The sequence below is a fragment of the Ictalurus furcatus genome, chromosome 23 (genome assembly GCF_023375685.1).
Source record: "Ictalurus furcatus strain D&B chromosome 23, Billie_1.0, whole genome shotgun sequence".
Taxonomy (NCBI): Eukaryota; Metazoa; Chordata; class Actinopteri; order Siluriformes; family Ictaluridae; genus Ictalurus; species Ictalurus furcatus.
In genome coordinates, this window is record NC_071277.1 from 6719481 (window position 1) to 6739467 (window position 19987).

The 19987-nt window shown below is 39.5% G+C and overlaps 1 protein-coding gene across 7 annotated transcripts in view; it reads left to right on the plus strand.

Moving 5' to 3' along the window:
* Positions 1 to 17399, plus strand: part of relch (RAB11 binding and LisH domain, coiled-coil and HEAT repeat containing) — a 59212-nt gene extending 41813 nt beyond the window's left edge. For 2 of the 7 annotated variants that reach the window (XM_053612214.1, XM_053612215.1), the window contains exons 20-29: positions 208 to 287; positions 644 to 750; positions 5443 to 5542; positions 6382 to 6464; positions 8272 to 8335; positions 8451 to 8589; positions 8971 to 9087; positions 11638 to 11726; positions 13245 to 13315; positions 15317 to 17399. In XM_053612214.1, coding sequence (XP_053468189.1) covers positions 208 to 287; positions 644 to 750; positions 5443 to 5542; positions 6382 to 6464; positions 8272 to 8335; positions 8451 to 8589; positions 8971 to 9087; positions 11638 to 11726; positions 13245 to 13315; positions 15317 to 15437 — 971 coding nt within the window. In that variant the 3' untranslated portion in view covers positions 15438 to 17399. Of the gene's footprint in view, positions 1 to 207; positions 288 to 643; positions 751 to 5442; positions 5543 to 6381; positions 6465 to 7622; positions 8336 to 8450; positions 8590 to 8970; positions 9088 to 11637; positions 11727 to 13244; positions 13316 to 15316 lie in introns of those variants that run through there. The other 5 variants (XM_053612213.1, XM_053612212.1, XM_053612218.1 and 2 more) reach the window with 5 other exon arrangements.
* The last annotated feature ends 2588 nt before the right edge of the window (positions 17400 to 19987 follow it).

Below are 19987 nucleotides of genomic sequence, written 5' to 3' on the forward strand. Positions count from 1 at the left end.
AAAAAAAAAATCATTTCCTAATCATTTTGTGTCTTCCTGAATGAAGATCTAACCAAATCATGGAGCGGCTAAAAATTTCCACCCCGATAACCTGTACAAATAAAGAAAAAAACTCAGCTGTAGTTCAGAGTTCATTTATGCTTTATTTCTTAAGTGTCTTTTATATTTAATTGTTTTCCTGTAATTGGATGAATTTTTTTTTTCTAGATGCCACAGCCGGTAACGGCATTTTGACCAAGGCGACGGTGCCCATCTATGCAACGGGGGTCCTGACTTGCTACAACCAGGTCAGAGTGCTCTCTCTCTCTCTCTCTCTCTCTCTCTTTTAAACTCTTTTATAGTCAGTGTGAAAAATGCTGGTTTAAATCTGATTTTTGTCGAACGTCTCTTTTAAAACCTCTTAGGGGTATTATTAGAAATCAGCGATGTATGTCTGTGTGTATGTGTACGCTTATTTCTTTCCCCAGAATAATTTTCCTAATATCCCTAAAGTATGCTGCTATTTATTGGCTGCTATGAAAAAACAAATTTCATTCAATATTTACTTATTTGATTAGCAAATTTGTATAACTTCTATAATACTATTACAGTTTCACCGAGTTAGATAAGCAATTTTTACCATAATTGCTTTTTTTTTCTTCAGGAGGAAGACCGTAAGCTGTTGGTGGGCTTCCTGGAGGACGTTATGACTACTTTGTCTCTTTCCCATGCTCCTCTCGACAGTCTAAAAGCTTCCTTCGTAGAGCTCGGGTACGACTGTGCAAAACACACACCAGTCATAAACATGACGCTCTGTTGCATCAACATCAGCTTTCTTATCTGGTACTGTGTGGTTCTATTTTTGAAAAAAATGTTTAGGCTTATCTCAGCTCAGGACGTTTTCCTGTGTCTTTTCTTGGAATAGGATATTGTTATTTTTCAGTCCATCATCGGGCACATTTAGTTTTTTGTTTTGTTTTTTTCGTTTTGTTTTTTTAAACACACTGCATTTATTTCTCCATTTTTGTACTGAGTGATGTCTATGGCTTCGTGGCGGTGCGTCACAACGATATGTTTCCATCCCGAAGTTGATCATTTTCCAATAACAGAAAGAGTTTTATTCCACTTGTAGGCCTACTGGAGCAATCTGCCAACATTAAAAAAAAATTTTTTAATCAATTAAATAATGACACATCATACTGTTTATACATTTACAGTATAGATATATTTAATGTGCCTGTGAAGCAAGTTCCCGTTCTCTCGCCAGCCTATTTTTTTTCTCTCTGTCTCTTGAAGTTAATAAGACCGAAACTTGCAGCTCGTCTTGTTACAGAGGAACCACAAAGCCCTCCGTCCTATGACGTTCGCCTGTTGCAAAACTTGACCGCTTTAGCACTGATACTGGCGACTCCTTCCAAAAATTCTCATTCCAAAAAAACGTTCCTCACAGAACATTGTACAGGTTGTACAATGTATTGTATAGACCAAAGTACAAAATGTACTTTGGTCTACTACACGTGGTGGCTTAGTGGTTAGCACATTCGCCTCAAACCTCCAGGGTCGGGGGTTCGATTCCCACCGTGGCCCTGTGTGCGCGGAGTTTGCATGTTCTCCCCGTGCTGCGGGGGTTTCCTCCGGGTACTCCGGTTTCCTCCCCCAGTCCAAAGACATGCATGGTAGGCTGATTGGCATGTCTAAAGTGTCCGTAGTGTATGAATGGGTGTGTGAGTGTGTACGTGATTGTGTGCCCTGTGATGGATTGGCACCCTGTCCAGGGTGTACCCCGCCTTGTGCCTGATGCTCCCTGGGATAGGCTCCAGGTTCCCCGTGACCCTGAATAGGATAAAGCGGTATAGAAGATGGATGGATGGATATTTCATAGATCCACCAAAAGCAACCTCTTGGATTTATATGACAGAAATTAGATGCAAAATACATTTAAGGCTGAAAGAAAGAGATACAATTCACTTACCCTGTTCATGGTTCATTGAAAAATTTCTTCGGCCATCATCGGAGGGCTCTCAAAATCTGATGAAGTTTTCAAACTACTTAAAGGAAAAACGTTTATTTATTTCTTTATTTTTGTCATTGAAACACTTTTTTGTATATTTTGAGCGTTCTGTTAAATGGAGTTTAAATGTAACTGTTGCCATATGGCAACACCATGTGATAACGGAACTAAGTTATGTGCATTCATTAATTGAAACAGGCCTACATAACAAAAACGACACTAGGCTTCTCTAATAATATATTCACGTGTTTTTTTTTTTTTTCCCATATTCAAAGTAAGAAAAATGGTTGTCATTTCAGACATTTTGCAATTGCACCTTATTTTCAAAATGTTATGTTTCAAGAGAACGAATGAAGAATTCAAGAGAAAGATACTTCACCACCCAAAACATGTTTAGAATCTAATTTGTGGATGTATTTTTATTGAGTTAAATCCATCCACATTCTTTTTACAACTGTAATTTTTTTCCTAGAAGATGTGGCAAAAAACCCCCCTGCAATTTTATAATCTGGAAAATGCAGTAATTAGAATTGTAATCCCATACATTTTGTGTTATTTTTGACTATATGATACTTTCCACCATTGCACATTATTGCCATACCCCCCTCCCATTTAAAATATATATATATATATATAATATATATATATATATATAATATTTATTGCTTGAATTAATTCAAGTAATATAAATCCATAAAAAAACATTTTTTAATGTAAATGTAATAATAGCATGACACTAATATAAGTGCAAAAAGTAGACAATGCATCCATAATTCAAACCAAGTCATCCAAAGCAATACAGAGTTTTATTTATTTATTTTTATTTTTATTTTTTTAACTTGGCATATATGTTTATGCGAAGAAACTTTCATTTTAGACAACACCGTCCAAGCCGTTGTGGTTTATAACTTTGTTTTGGGGTGGTTCTCTGGTGGTCTTGCATTATATCCAATCTAGTGATCTAGATTAGCTTTCTTATTAATAATAATAATAATAATGATAGAGTACATTGACTTAGAGGCTTTGGAGGCATGAGAGGATAGTGTTCCTACAGACAGCTAACACAAGACACATTTTTCCAGGGTAGTCTACCCTCTATCTTCGATGATTTCACCTCTTCACTGAGCTGTGAAGAGGTGAGATCATCAGTTGTGGTGAGGGATTGATTATGTGATTGTTCTGGTTTTTTTTTTTTTTTTTTTTTTTTTTTTAAAGGCACCACTCAGACGTCATTCAGTGCTCTTTTCTTTCGAAACATTTGAAAACACTGCACTTTGATTGATAATGTGCTGGTGCCAACGCTTTTCGAAATCGATGTTTCCTAGAATATGTTCTGGCAGTTTGGGTAAAAATAAAAAGCCTCAGGCTTGTGAGCTGTGAATTGGGAAGCGGAAAGGTAACACTCTTCGTTAACTCATAGGTACTGTAAGTATGTAGCGACTAAGCAGGAGCGAAGGTGTGTTTACAAGCAGTGTTCTGGCTGGAGAACTATTTGGTATCCAGGAATTAGTAACGCGTTATCATGTATTTCACGGTGTTCCGTATCATACCGAATTCCTAGAAAAGGACACAGTAACACTTCAGACATTATCTAATACAGTCCCCTCTGAAACTATTGGAACGACAAGGCCAGTTCATTTGTTTGTGCTGTATACACCAAAGACATTTGGGTTTGAGATCAGAAGATGGATATGAGACAAGAGTTTAGGATTTCAGCTTTTATTTCCTGGTATTTACATCCAGACGTGTTAATTAACATAAAACATGGAGCCTTTTGTATCAGACAACTTAATCTTTAGGCGAGCAAAAGTATAGGAACAGATGAGACTTGAGGTAAATGAAAGTAAATAACACTTTTTTAAATATTTGGTTGCATTTCCCTTGCTTGAAATAACTGCATCATGCCTGCTTTATAGGCTTTTACTGCAGCCTCTTTCAGTTCTTGTTTGTTTCGGGGGGTTCTCCTTTCAGTCTCCTCTTCAGGAGGTGAAATGCTGCTCAACTGCTTTGATTTCTGGTGATCGACTTGTCCAGTCTAAAACCCTCCACTTTCCCCCCGATAAAGTTCATTGTTGAGTTGGCAGTGTGCTTTGGATCATTGTCTTGCTGCATGATAATGTTCCTCCTGATTAATTTGGATGCATTTCTCTGTAAATGGAAAGACCGATTGCTTCTCTAATCTTCTGAATTCATTCTGTTGCTACAATCATCAATGGAGTTACATCATCAATTAAGATTAGTGAGCCTGTTACAGAAGCAGCCCTACAAGCCCAAGCCATGACACTACCTGCACCATGTTTCACACATGAGCTTGTATGTTTTGGATCATGAGCAGATCCTTTCTTTCCCCAGACTTTAGTCTTTCCATCACTTTGGTAGAGGTTCATCTTGGTTCCAGAACTTTTGTGGCTCATCTCTGTATTTCTTTGCGAATTCCATTTTGGCTCTCCGATTCTTACCGCTGCTGATGAGTGGTTTGCATCTTGTTGTATGGCCTCTATATTTCTGCTCTCGAAGTCTTCTTTGAACGGTGGATTGTGATACCTTCAGCCCTGCCCTGTGGAGGTTTGTTGGTGATGTCACTAACTGTTGTTTTTGGGGTTTTTCTTCATAGCTCTCACAACATTTCTGTCATCAACTGCTGTTGCTTTCTTTGGCCGACCTGTTCCATGTTTGATGCTTAGTACACCAGCGGTTTCTTTCTTTTTCAGGACATTCCACCTTATTTTATTGCCTATGTCGAATGTTTGTGCAGTGCCTCCAATCGATTTTCCTTCTTTTCCCAGCTTCAAAATGGCTTGCTTTTCTCCCGTACACAGTTCTCCGTTCTTCATGTTGGATTATCTTTTTTTAAACAAGTACAGTCTTCATAGGTGAAACCTAGTGCTCAAACCAAGAGTAGACATTCGGAGCTATTAATTCTTTAAACAATCAATTTAACAGAGAGCAAGAAACACCCATCAGTCACATGTTCCAATATTTTTGATCACGTGGGTGGGTTCAAACAAAATGTGCCATGTTCTAAGTTGTTTAACACGTCTAGATATAAATATGAAGAAATGCACGCTGAAATGCCGATCTATCATCTTGTATCCATCTTTTGATCTCAAACCCAAATGTCTTAAGTGTATAGCGAAAACAATAGAATTGCTGTTCCAATTCTTTCAAAGGGGACTATAGATTTCGAATAATAAAGGATTTTTTAAAAAAAACATTTATATTGTAAAACAACAAAGGTTTACTCCTAAAATATAATAAATGCACAACCAGGTAAAACGGTCCGGCAGTCTGGTTTAGACGACGCCCACTTTGGGATATTTGGAGCAATAAACAGATAGATAGTGGCGTTGAGTTTCACTGCTCTGAGATATTAAAGAGTATTGTATTAGAAGTAGAAATTGCACAGCTGCATGCGAACAAATTTCTGATTCTCTGTGTGTTCGTGTATTTAGGGCGAACCCGGCCTACCACGAGTTGCTGCTGACCGTGCTGTGGTACGGTGTGGTCCACACGTCTGCACTCGTTCGCTGCACCGCCGCGCGCATGTTCGAGGTCAGTCTGCTTGTTTGTTTGTTTTTATCTTTTAGAAGAAACACCACATGCATTGCATCTAGAAGCTCTGTGTATTTGGATCATTTTCAATAATTAGAAATGACTCATTTGAAATGTTCCATGATTTGTTTAAATGCATTAATTTATGACGTTGCATTACTGTTGAGTCAATTTGAATGACGATGCCTTGCTGATCCCCCTCTAGCGCCTTCTCTTGCATTGTGCTTCCTGTACACGCCGTTTCACTGAATGTCTAGCGGTGTACGACACTGCTGTAGCTTAAAGCGTCCGTGTGCGTGTGCGCGTGTGTCTGTGTGTGTGCGTGTGTGTGCACTGCTACATGCTTGCTGATATCATTCTGAATGGTCCTCATTCCATTCCCCTATATTTCCCTGTGGGAAAAAAATCATTATAGTTGAAGGGTGAAGAGTAAATCAGCTCTCTGTTGTTGTAATGTAGCGCCAAGGGCCTGGCCTCTTACATCTCTTTGATTTGAACCTTTTTTGTTTTCCATTAGTCTGTGGTCAGCTCCTTCTGTGTACTTCTTTTGTGTTATTGTTATGTTGTGTGTGTGTGTGTGTGTGTGTGTGTGTGTGTGTGTGTGTGTGTGTGTGTGTGTGTCAGCGCTGCGGTTATTTTGTTACCGTTGTTTTTCTTTTTGTCTTCTTCTCTCTTTTTTCCTCCTATCTTTCTCGCTCATTCTCTCCCTCTCTCTCTCTCTCTCTCTCTCTCTCTCTCTCTCTCTCTCTCTCTCTCTCGCTCTCCTGTGGTGTTCCATGACTCTCTGCTCGCTCCTTCCATGCGTCCTGTGTGACATCACCCCTGATCTGACCAATCAGCTGTTGGTGAAGGGGGTGAATGAAACCCTAGTAGCTCAGAGAGTTGTTCCGGCACTTATCACTCTCTCCAGTGATCCTGAAATGTAAGTCTCCTCCTTCCTCCGTCACTCACACACCTCCCTCTGCCTTGGTTTTGCCTGGGAAGTCTTAAATCGGGCATTGTTGGGCCATCTAAGAATCTCACGTTAGCACTAGTGTAAGTGTATGAGCTACTTCATTCCACAGACAAGAATGTTGACGTGTTTCCCTGTAGCAAACGTTACGGCTACAGCCTACACCTTAACAATAATGACTTTTGGTAGTCAAAGCTTACCTACTGTATTTTCCCAACTAAAAGTCACATCCTTCCCTAATACTGCACATATACAGTATATGCACCCATGAGCATTGTTTTGAACATTCCTGAAAAGGTACAAAGACGTCTGTCCTGAAGATGTATGAGAAACTTAAAGTTACGACTTTAATTTACAGTTACAAAGCACTGGCACTGGAGACTCCTTCCAAAGATCTTAAATAAACAACAACTCAGAGAACACTTGCATGTTTAAATTGAATTGAAAATCTATTTATATGTGGAGTCCATTCATACAATTCCATGTGGACGTTGTTACTATAGTAACAATGATGTGTTCGAATGAGCGCATTAATATAATGTGTGTCAGAGCTGCTGTTCTGGAAAATTAAACAACACCTAAAAATGGAGGGGAAAAATGTAATTATGAAAAGTGTTTTATTAGTTTAACTTCCTTCCCACGATTTGAATATCACTGTCCTTGCATTTTTGAGTAAACTAGAGCATGTTGATTTTCCTAACACATAACCACACGTTCTTCCCTTTGGAAAAAGTAGATTTCCCGTTTCCGAATAAACAAATCAAAGATGCAAATATTTTCACCGAAGAATTTTGCTTTAACTTCTCTTGACAGATTTCAACAACCCCCCCCAAGTCTTTCATTATAACTGAGATGGAAGAAATTTTTTGTTTGAGGAAATGCTTGGAAAGTCTTGTCTGTGGTAATCGTACATATGCTACAGATGTGATTGGATTGGAATGTCGGATCAGATCACTTTGTTTTGATCTGTAAGAATACAAAAAATAATAAATACATTTCTCATAAACTTGCTTTATCTGGGCTTTCTTGTGGGCTTCCCGGATGCAACCCAGGCTTGAAGGAACTAACGTTTTGTTTGTTTGTTTGTTTAAGTGTGACATACATGTGTGGTACTAACACTTTCACCAGCTTGATCATCACTAACCATCACTGGCTTGAAGCAGCAGCATGTTCTACACACTTATCCGTCCGTCCGTGCGGCTCCTGGCATGCTTGCCCCTCCCGTCCTCGGGTCCAAAACGATAGATCCCTTCACTCCCCCTTTCTGCCCCTCTCTCTCCAAGTCCTTGCCCTGCTACAGTAGGTCCTGGGCTGTGTATGTGTGTGTTTGATGCCCCCGTCTCTCTTTTGCATCTGCCCGGTTTGCAGCTGATCCTTCGAGGCATGAACGAAGCCTTAATTGACAAGCGGGTAGCCCCGGCCCTTATTACCTTGTGCAGTGGTCCCGAATTGTGAGTTAAACCCAGCCATGAGATACTTAAATACCAATATCCTGTCTCTTCATTCTCTTGGTTGGATTTTTTTTTATTATTCATCATGTTTTGTTTGTTTGTTTGTTTGTTTGTTTGTTTTTAAAAAAAAAAAATGTTTTCTCGTAATAGTGTTGTAGTGTCCATATTGCCATTGGCATGATCGTCTGACATTATCCATCCTTGCTTACCACATATTCCATACATGTGATCAGTGATTGTGTTGTCGTTGGATCATTGAATCTTGATTGGGTAATGGGTTGTTGGTTGTTTTTGAGTGCATGCTGATTTTTCTTTTATGCTTGCAGCTCTGTGAGGATTTCCACAATCCCTGCATTTGGAACCATTATGGAGACTGTAACACAAAGAGAGGTACTGATTTCTATTCTCACTCTCACAAAGCCATTTATGTCATTTCCAACCATAGTGTTGTAGTGGTTTAGGAACCATCTCCCCCCCCCTCCGTGTTTAATTATGTGTCTTTCAGTTGCTGGAAAGAGTGAAAATGCAGCTGGCTTCCTTTCTGGAAGACCCGTTGTACCAGGACCAGCATTCTTTACACATGGAGATTATTAAGACGTTTGGCAGGGTTGGCCCCAACGCCGAGCCCAGGTTCAGAGACGAGTGTAAGTGCTATGACTTCTTTGTGGCTCAGGTGGTAGAGCAGGTTGTCCACTAATCGTAGGGTTGGAGGTTCGATTCCTGGACCACATGACTCCACATCTCGAAGGGTGCTTGGGCCCCAAATTGCTCCCGATGGCAAGCTAGTGCCTTGCGTGGCAGCTCTGCTACCATTGGTGTGTGAGTGGGTGAATGAGAAGCAGTGTAAAGTGCTTTGTAGAACTGCTTTTTAAAAAAAAAAAAAAAAAAAGCGCTATACAAGTGCAGACCATTTTTCCATGTACCATTCTAACAGTCTGTATTGGTGCTGCATCTCTGGTGTAGCAACGCACTATGGAGATCTGCCTTGCAGTAAACACACACACAACCTATCCTTGTGTCCACAGTCGTCCTTCCGCATTTGCACAAGTTGGCTATGAGTAACAACATGCAGACGGTGGAGAACAAGCGCATGGACATTGCAGGCCAGTTGTTTGAGGCCTACAGCGCTCTGTCCTGCTGCTGTATCCTTTTCGCTGTCATTACTCTGAACCACAAACAATCTCGCACCTCTTAACCCTCTCACTTCTGTATTTTTGTTCTGGGTTGCATGTAGTAGATTTGTAATTATCCTACAAACTACACACCTTTCCTATTAGTTTCACGGAATCATTCGTAGTAGTTAATCAGTCCGTATGGGATTTCGCAGAGTTTTTTCTTTTTCTTTTTGTGATCGTTGCGGTCAACGATGCTTGATTTTGCTGCTGCTTTTTTTTTTCTTCTATATTTGCGATGCAACTTTGAGACTGTTTTCAAAATTTTCGCAGAAAACTACTTTAATGTACTACTCGAACTATTGCCGAAATAGTTTTTCACAGCGATGTTTGTTGGGAAATGAGACCTTTTAGCTGTACTCACGTTCTACACGCGTGAACCGAAGAAGGCTTTGATGGAACGTGCGTTGTGATGACGTCACATAACGCGTCTTGGCCCAAATCTGCAGAAAATCTGTGGTAATTCCTCCGAACACTGCGGCGTTTGCTCGATTTTGCGTCCGTTTCTGGACGGACCGGTTAACGAAGAATAGGTTTTTAAAGAAATATAACCCAATAACATTCTGACAATTAAATACCGATAAGTGGGATATTTTTTTGCCTCCGCTTTGTCTGTTATTTTTTTTTTCCTGATATCGGGATACGATGATTGGGCGTTATTATTATCCATAGCACTACAAACCCCAATAATAGTTTTGAGATCATCATCTAAAAGCGTGTTCAAATCATGTTAACATTATGACAAGCTTCTGAGTTTCAAATTCAATTCCCAATTACACAGCTATCGCTATCGCCAAAATATCGCTCCAATATTGTTAAATCCATTTCTATTCATACAATGATGTCGTGATATGAATCGCTGTTAAGGTTTGTGTTCAAATCCCAAGACTATCAGAGAGCCACTGTTGGGCCTGTATGCAAGATCCTTAATCCTGTTCTGCTCTGTACTTAGACTGGGCTCAATTTTGAACCATTTTGGATAAAAGCATCTTCAGATGAATGGCTGTAAGTAGAACCACAGTTCGAACCATCCACAGGAACTACAGTGGAACAGGACTGAAGGTTCACATAAAGCTTTTACAGATGTACTACGCTTTTTGTCACACTCGCATGTGGCAACCACAGGACCGTTTCGTCTGTGCAACCCGGCTTCCCTGTAAAACTTTGACAAGGCTCCTTCCGAGCTAGCTCCTTCGCTGTTCTTGCGTCGTCTTCAACTATTTAAAATAGACTGGAGGCTCTGTGGCTGACGCGGCATCTCCGTCTGTCTCCGTCTCTCTCTTTTTCTTTCTGTCCGTCGGCCCTTTCTCCTCTTCCAAGCACCGCGTCGTTTTCAAAATGTTTACGTGTCACGCTGGCAGCGAACGAAAGCAAATAAACCTCAGCCATTTCTGGATGGCAAATTGCAGGGTGGATGGTGAAACGCTGCGCTGCCCACTCTCTGATGTTGCGGTGGGCAGCGAGAGCCTGGGGATCGGCCCACTGCTCTGGTTTCCCAGCACACATGCCTAATGTGTAGGTGTTTTTTTTTCTTTCTTTCTTTTTTCTTCTTCTTCTTTTCTTCTGTTTTTTTTTCCTACATTGTCTCATTTTCTCACTCCTTTTCATAGCTTTTACATCTTTGTCAGTTAGTCAGTCTTATTTCCTGTCTATTTATCGATTCTAGTCCTTGTGTGTATTTGTCTCCTGTCCTCTTTCTCTCTGATTTTTCAGAGAGAAAGAAATCTTTCCTCTTCACTGGTTCTGTCACACGGGTGACTCTTAACCACCGTGGGTAGTGTGTGGGAGATCTGTAGGTCCTGTTTTGTGGTGTTTCAAGGGAGGACCATCTTGTATTCTCCAGCTGGTTTATGAGACCCTCCTTCAACACAGACCAAAAGGAGCTGTTTCGTAAAGACCACCTTGTCTTTTGGACTTTTTTTTTTCGTCTGCTTGGGTTACTTAAAAAGTATTGAATATTATATTATATCGAATATTATATTGAATTTTGCGGTCTGGATGCAGGCCCAGCAAATTATTTCAAAAGACAGAGTACTTGAAATAAATACTGTCACGAAGCAGAACTGTTCATACTGTACATGTACGACAAGAATCAGAACCATCACAGTTTCTGCTAGCGGATCCTTTATTAGGTTTTTTTTTTTTTAAATAAGGCATGATCACAAATTATTATATTGAGGCCACAAGATAATATATTAAAGCCACAAGCTAATAATTTCTCTAATCTTAAGCCACACCTTGTTAAATAATAACCACCGTGTCACTCCATAAATTAGCAAAATAATATCGACTATGTTTTAAAAAAAAAAAAGCAAAAAAAAAAGCATTGGTTTGTTCCCATGGTAACATGAATCACCAGTACAAATGAAGTAAGTGAAAGCCACTAGACAAGTCATCTAACACAAAGGAGGCTAATGCTAATATCACATGATACACATGATGCAAGTCACATCACTGTTTTTTTAAAATGTGTAATATTCTGCAATATATTGTGGTCTTTTCTTAACTGTCACATCTCAGTCATTTCTGAAGAGATCATGGTAAACCATTTTCTTCCTGGTCTGAGGTGCCTGAGAACCGACATGGAGCATCTTTCTCCAGAACATGAGGTAGGACAAACTGTAGCTATATCTGCAACCATTTTGAGTTCGTTTCTAAAATGTGAAATCTGTCCTGTGAAGCTAAAAAAAAAAAAAAAAAAAAAAAAAAGGATGGCTACAATCTAAAGTGCGTGACATGTCCGTTATACCCGAAACATCCATGAAGTCGTGTTGCCGTCACGACATGTTGCCGTCGTGTTTGTTTCCTGAGTGTGAGGTTAAAGTATCTAACAGTTAATGAAAGTCTAGCTCAGCTAAAATTTGTCTTAAACCCACATATAGACATGAACGGAACATTGTGTGGTGACTATTTTGGACAATCAGACTTATTCTTAACTCAGTTTGCATCTTAGTCTATGTGAGAAGTGGGAGTAAAAATGAATTTAGGTAAGCTTGACTTCTATAAGTTTACATATGTCTTGCAGAATTTGCAAAATGTTGTTAATTTTTTTTAAATAAATAAGAGGACAGTTTCAAACTGGGGACAATTGTGGGACAACTATTACAAAAGGTGCAAACTTTCACTGATGCTCAAGAAGGCAACACGATACATTAAGAGCCAGGGGGGTGTAAACTTTTAAACGGGATGATCGGTGTAAATTTTTTAGTTGCCCCCCCCCCCAGCCCCCCCCCCCCCCGGCTCTTGTGTTGTGTTGCCTTCATGAGCATCAGTGAACGTTTGCACCTTTTGTAATAGTCGTGTATGAGATGAGTCCCTCAGTTGTCCTCAGTGTGAAAAGATGGATCTCAACATCATATAGCGACTGTTGGAAAGGGGTCAAATCTGCAGAAGATGCTGGAAAAGCAGAGAATGTGCAGGACCTGGAGGATTTCTCTGAAGAACAGTGGGCAGTTTAACTGCTCAGGACAAACAAGGGACTCGTGAAGAACTATCACAAAACATACAAACATCATGTCGTTGATCATCCAGGTAACGACACACAGGATTAAGAATCGAGCGTGTGTAAACTTTTGAACTGGTTCATTTGTGTAAATTCAATCATTATTGTGTCTTGTGGATTATATGTAAATATCTGTTATGTGAAATAGCTTATTCAGGACAGGACTAAATAAACAACATCATGTAATTTTATGATTCCTCTTATTATTTTTTTTTTAAATGATTCATATTTTGTAGATTCTGCAAGGCGTATGTAAACTTATGAGCTCAATTGTAAACGTAAATGCATTAAATGTTAGCTACATTAGCCTAGTGACTCCCGAGCAAAACAAATTAAATCAAATGTCAAGGACATTGATCAACTAGATCACTTTGTGAAACTATTCTTTTAACCACCAGGTTGTCTTTCAAATCATGTCTTATGCATTGTAATAAACCTCACTGTCATGTGACATCTTCAGATTATTGTATTTTCCGATCTTCACAACTAGTATTTCACATGCGTCCAGTTTTTTTTTTTTTGGTCTACTAATGCCCAGCTGATGCGTCTCTAATGCCCAGGCCACATGGAGTTCCCAGCAGCACTCTAATTTTACTCTGCCGCTCTGTTCTCGTCTGTCCGCCAGGTTATTCTCAGCTCCATGATTAAGGAGTGTGAGCTGAAGGTGGAAAACCGAGCCATGGGAGAGGCACAAGGGTGAGCGCTTGTTGTCCAGTGTTTCTGTCTGTGTGTCCATCCCTGTTTTCTTATTAAAAGTTCTTCAGTTTCCTGAGGTCACAGTAAATATCATCTCAGAGTATCAAATTCTAGTAATTTCAGACGACAAAAAAAAACCAACCCAGCATTCTGCATTGCTATAATATTGGCTGAAATGAGACGTAATTGTGAATAGGATATAAAGGCGCATAAGTCACAATTGCAAATAAGACAGTTTTATTGTTTTCCATAAAAACCAGGCTTCTGGAGCCCAACGTTTGTTTGACTCCGAATGTCTGTGAGGTTACCAGTCAGGCGTGCATGCCTCTGGCACTGGCGCTTTATGATTATGGCGAACCAACTATGTCCATATTCAAGCCTCTGGCTTCAAGCAGTACAGCGTCTTGTTACATTTTCTGTAAACTTGACTTTGACTTGTTGTGTTCGTATTTTTTTTTTTCAGTGGGTCTCTGTTGTAACGCCAAACACGCTATTTATACGGTTCGAAACTGGGTTATGTTCGCTTTTGGGTAGGAAAATTTCTGTAATTGCAGGAACAGTTTGGCTTTGTAATGTGATTCTAACGGTTATCGTGTTAAAAGTGAAAAATCAAATTTGCATCGCTTCTCCTTCCCTCACATGATTCCTCAGTCAGCCAAGACATGGAGCTGCTGTAGCTACAAGAATAAATGAGTAACGGAAACCCACTTTTTTTTCGTAAATATCTGCTTCAGTCTGCGTAGCGGGTTTTCGGTAAAATTAGGACACAGTGTGATTTAATGTAGTCTATAAACATGAACAAAACCTCACCGCTGACATTATGAGCAGCCATCTTAGATATCAATAAATGGGCGGAGTTCGTCAAATTCATTGAAGATTAATTGAATATATTTTTCTGTCAGTCCGTACAGGATTTCGCTGAGTTTATCCATCCATCCATCCATCTTCTATACCACTTATCCTTTTCAGGGTCGTGGGGAATCTGGAGCCTATCCCAGGGAGCATGGGGCACAAGGCGGGGTACACCACCCTGGACAGGGTGGTAATCCGCTGAGTTTATTTATCTATTTATTTTGTGACTGTTGAGGTCAAAAATTGTTGCAGCTTTTTTCTAAATTTGCGATGCAATTCGCAGTTTTTGGTGTTTTTTTTTTTTGTTTTGTTTTGTTTTTTTTCTTCAGAAAATTACAGTTTTTGCTATTCACTGAAGACTTGCTTTGAAGATTTGCTATTCACTGGGTTTGAGATCAAAAAATTTGAGGCAGAATTTGAGCTTTCGTTTCCTTATATTTAAGTCTATGATGTGTTTAAAAATACCTGGTACCTTTCATTTGAACCCACTGACTTTTCAATATTAGAACACGTAACTGACAGGTGTTTCTTGATGCCCAGGTGTGCCCTGTTGCATTGCTTTATTTCAACAGTTAATAGCTCTGAATGTTTACTCTTGGTTTGAGCCCTGGGTTTCGCCTGTGAAGACTGTGTTTGCTGTTAAAAAGGATAAACCAACATGAAGACCAGAGAGCTGTCTATGGGATAAAAGCAAGCCATTTTGAAGCTGAGAAAAGAGAGAGAATCAATCTGAGCCATTGCACAAGCATTGGACATAACCAATACAACACATCTTTTGATCTCAAACCCAAATGTCTTCAGCGTATAGCAAAAACCAAAGTATTGGCCTTGCCGTTCCAGTACTTTCGGAGGGGACTATATATCGTCCAGGTCATTAAGCATTATGTGGTGCTTTTTTATTTATTTTAATTTTTTGCAGCACCCGTGTTTTTTTTTGCTCCTTCCAGTCAAACACAGCAACATCTTTTGGTTTTCACATGGCTGCAAATCCAGCATTAGAGACACTTCCCATAAAGTTAATGTGGCAAACAGAAACCCAATTAGAGTCTGCATTTTTATTTTAATTTTTTCAAAAACTTTACTACTAAGCATTAAATACCGGAAAACGTTTTTTTCCCCCCCTATCTGAATTGCTGTGTTTTCTTTCAGGTCCATTTCCATCGCAGCGAGTCTGGTGGGTGAAGATGCAAAGACCAAGTTCCTGAGTAAGATGGGTCAGCTGACTACGTCAGGTGCCATGCTGGCCAATGTTTTCCAGAGAAAGAAGTGAAGCAAGTGCTGCTGGGGAAGTTTCCCATGAGCCTCTGCTGTTTGGGACCTCCTACTTGAAGAAGTCAAATGTCTGCCTTCATTTCATCTGTCTTTTTTTTTTTTTTATAGGCTCTGTTTTATATCATATTTATGTCTTAACTATGTACTATATTCCAACCTCCAAAGAAATTTGCACTGTTTGTTTTTTTCTAATTATTATTATTAATAATATCACTACGAGGTTTTTTTTTTTTTTTGCTTTCTTCGTTAAATCTGACGACAAAAAAAGATTCCTTCCCTGTCTTGCGCTCGTTCATGTGTTGCGGTGTCTCTGAAAAGTGTTTTCTATAAGTGTGTTTAATTAATTTCTTTCTCTTTTTGGATATGCGCAAACCGTAAATACCTGTATAATACACTGAGAAGGAACATACCTGTATCCTGTATATTGGAAATTGGTGTCATGATTAAAAAAAAAAAAAAGTGAAGGACTGTTGTGTACTTCTATAAATGCGAGTGTAAGTGTTGTGTAAGATATGATATGATATCAGCAGGCAGGTGTTCGAACAATGAACGGTAAACCCTCTCCGTTGGTTTGAACGCCAACAGTTTCAAAGTTCACGAGCTGATCCGGAGGGCTCTCGGCCGTGTAAAGACGTTCCTTCCGTCTCTCGAGAATAGAATTTGCATGTTGTAGTCAATCATTAACATTTAGCTCTGATTAGTAAATTCTCTGACTTATAATTTATTTCTCCCACCCAGGAATATTTGCATAAAACAAACAATGCCCTCTCATGTTTACGTGGATCTCTGGGTGCGGTTCAACGTCTTAAACAAATCACAGCCTTCTTGATGTAGAGCTCTCCTTTTTTTGACTCTCTTTTTCTTTTCTATATGCAGTAGTAAGTGTGGGGAGATGGCGTAAGTAGGGATGTCTTAGTCATGAGCACACCGTGAGTCAGAAGTCAGGACCGTTTCCAAAGCAAGCAGGAAAGAGAGAAAAAGAGGTGGAGAAGTTGCCCAAACCACAGGAACATCCAGCCTCTGTGTGTTTTCATTGCTTTTTGGTTCTTTACTCAATCTATAATGAGATATTTACATCGGAAAGATTTATCTTCAAGCCGGCAGGTGTCCACTTTCATAGCAAATCACGGTTCACCTGTACCTTTTTTCTTCTTCGTCATATTTATGAAAAATAAAAATAAAACCAGGTGGATAGAAATGTGACCCATGAACAACATCATGTCACATCAGTCTAAATTGTGCTGTAAAGTTTTAGTCCTACTGCTACACTCTCAGAGGAAGAAACATGGTAACACATACAATTAAAGAAAACTTAAAGTGTATAATTACACCTTAAATACCAGGTGTATCTTGAATGAGATTTTATAATGTAATAAATAATGCTAATAATAATTTAATGGTTATTTTTTTCCCCCATGCATGTTCAAAGAGAAAAGTTACACACCTTCTACGCTTGAGAGACAAAGGTACAGTTTAGTACCGTCTTTTTTCCCCCCTCCTGATAGTGTATAATAGATTCATTGGAAATTCCCTTATTTTCATTGTACACAATTCGAACTGATGTTGTAGCAGCTATCTAAAACCATTCGACTCCAAACAAACCACGAATGTGAGCCGAGAATAGTCACCAAATTTGATCTTATATTCATACTTTGTAAAAAAAAAAAAGGCTCACTATCTGAACTATATGTGGTAAAAACAATCTCCTTCATCCATGAGTAACCAGAGAATGTGATTTGCATGTGACGTTGCGCAATTCTTTCCAAGCACCAGCAGGGAAAAGAAGCAAAGTCTCCCAGCACTTCAGATGACAGTTATTCAAATCAGGTAATAATGTTTTTAGCAGGAAGAGCTGTTTGTGTGTGTGTGTGTGTGTGAGTGAGTGTGAGAGAGAGAGAAGGACAAGGCCCAGGGCTGAAAGACCTGGGAAGAACAAGCCATTAAACTCTGTATGGGAAGGGCCCCTATACACACTGGAAGACAGGTGCAAAGCAAAGGCAGGTGGATGGTTTATGAGATAAGGGTTGAGTTTTGAGTTTTATCTCGGTCATCTACCGTTAGTGTAGGCTTTAAAAAAACAAAACAAAAAAAAACATTAAAGACAAAAAAGCCTTTGTCAGAGCTGGAATAAAGTGTTTCGACATGTGGGTCAGGACTGCTTAAATGAGCTTATTTTAATTGGTTCTAATGGAGATGACTGTTGCAACTTGTTTACAACATGTGCAGATGGTGGAGGTTTTAAAGTACAGAGACTCAAAAGGACATACGGGAAGAGTTGGTTTTGTTGGTATTTAATAACGTTATCCACCAAAATGGTTTGACGTTTGTCCAGAGTTCCAGAAATGTTCGCTCTGTATTGCCAAAAAAAAAAAGTGGTTTGAAACAGAACAAACATTTCAAACCATACAATCGTTTATCTTCTATAAGTTCTTTATCCTGGACTGGATCGTGGTGGATCCAGAGCTTGTCCCGAGAGCAGGACAATTCCCCCGGATGTGATGCCAGTCTATCGTACAGTCTATAGCATAGCCAATCCACCTACCAGCAAGTTTTTGTAAGGTAGGAGGAAACCGGAGAACTTGGAGGAAACCTGTGCAGACCATGCAAAACTTCTCACAACATATGTTTCCATCCAAGCTGCAAATTTAGCATAGGCAGAAAAATTGGAATATCGCATAAAACATTTGCAAATAAAGCACTGATTCCTTCCCATGCGTTCAAGAGAATAAAATAAATCACTTTTGGGGAAACTGGCGCAAAGTATCAATTCAAATAGAAGAACTGGGGAAGTCAGTTTTCTGAGCCAATTATCCAATCAGGTGATTTTTGAGGCAAAGCCACATAATTGTTTTCTGATGCGCAACGAGGAATTTATTCCGTAAATGTGTTTCCATCATCGTTTATGCTCATGTCTTCTTATCGAGTAAAAGAATGATCCGCCTCGATTGAGCGCATACGTTTTTTTTAAGAGCATTTTGGAGATTTTATTTGCATCTGGTGTTTCCATCCAGTGTATTTTTTTTTTTTATGCGATGTCCCAAAATCCGCATAGAAATACGTGGATGGAAACATTGCTACATACAGTAACCAGAGTTCAAGATCTAACCATGGACCCTGGGACTGTGGGGCAGCAACGATACCATAATCTCCCAAAGCCAGCGCCACATCTCCTTGCAGCTCTTGCATGGTTTCCCACTGAAGCTAAGTAGGGTTGAGCCTGGCCAATGTGTGGCTGGGAGAGCTCCTGGGGGGAAAATTAAGGTTGCTGCTGGAAGTGGTATTAGTGCGGCCAGCAGGGGGTGCTCACCCTGTGGTCTGTCTGGGGCCTAATGCTCCAGTATAGTGATGGGGACACTATACTGTAAAAACAGCGAGGTCCTGACTCTCTGTGGTCATTAAAAATCCCAAGATGGGAAAAGAGTAGTGGTATAACCCCAGTGAAATTGGCCCTTCTCTATCATGGCCCCCTAATTATCCCCATCTCTTAAATGACTACCTCACTCTCTCCTCTCCACTAATAGCCAGTGGGTGTTCTGGCCCACTATCCAGATATATGTTACACACTAGTAGTGGTTGAGGAGATCTCATACAATGTAAAGCACTCTGTAACTGTGATACTCACTACACCACCAGCTTGGGTTGCTCTCTGTATGGAGTCTTGCACCTCAGTTTTCCCCCAGGTTTACTGGTTTCCTCCAATCCACCTAAACATACAGGTAGGTGAGTTGGCTATGCTACTGTTAATTGCTCCTAGGTGTCAATATGTGTGTTGTAAGTGTGAAAGTACATGGTCCTGTAATAGACTGGCTTCCCGTTCAGGGTGTGTTCCTTCCTCACACTGCGTGTTTCCGTTATGGAGTCCAGATCCAATTCCAACCTGACAAGCAATACTATATAATATAACTCTAGTACAAATTATAATTGCATACCTTTCAGTAATCTACAGCATAATCTTGTATAATTTGCAGCTTTTTCAGATTGTTTATAAAAAGTTTTAAAAAAACAATGAATATAGTTCCACTGATGTATCGACCAATAAACGGTATCAGCCAATAAAGGCAATTTTTCACGTTATTGGCCATCGGTTTAAAAACATTATAGCCCATCAATGAAAAGAGGGTGGGAAAACACATCGGTTTTGTGCTGTGTGTGTGTGTGTATAGATGATGTCTCTTGTGTGGAATGATGACAAATCTCTGTAATCTCTGCACTGATAATATTTTACACCGGAAGTGAGCAGCAGTGAAGCGGGAGTTTCGGCGTCGAGTCTAATTTTTATTTTGCTGAGCTGCTCACACTGAATTAAAGCACCAGTACACGGTTGAAAGATTTAAATCAAGATGAGCTGACAAAAAGTATATATTGCACAGAAAAATATATTTGTAGAGTAGTATATTTCATATCCAGTTAATGTTAATATATAAAAAAGTGTATATTATATATTACCAGTTTGATGTTCAGTGATGAAGTAGAAATGCTTTTGTTTGTGGTGAGTCAATGTGAGACTAACAGGATTTATTTTTTTATTTATTTATTTTTTATAGAATT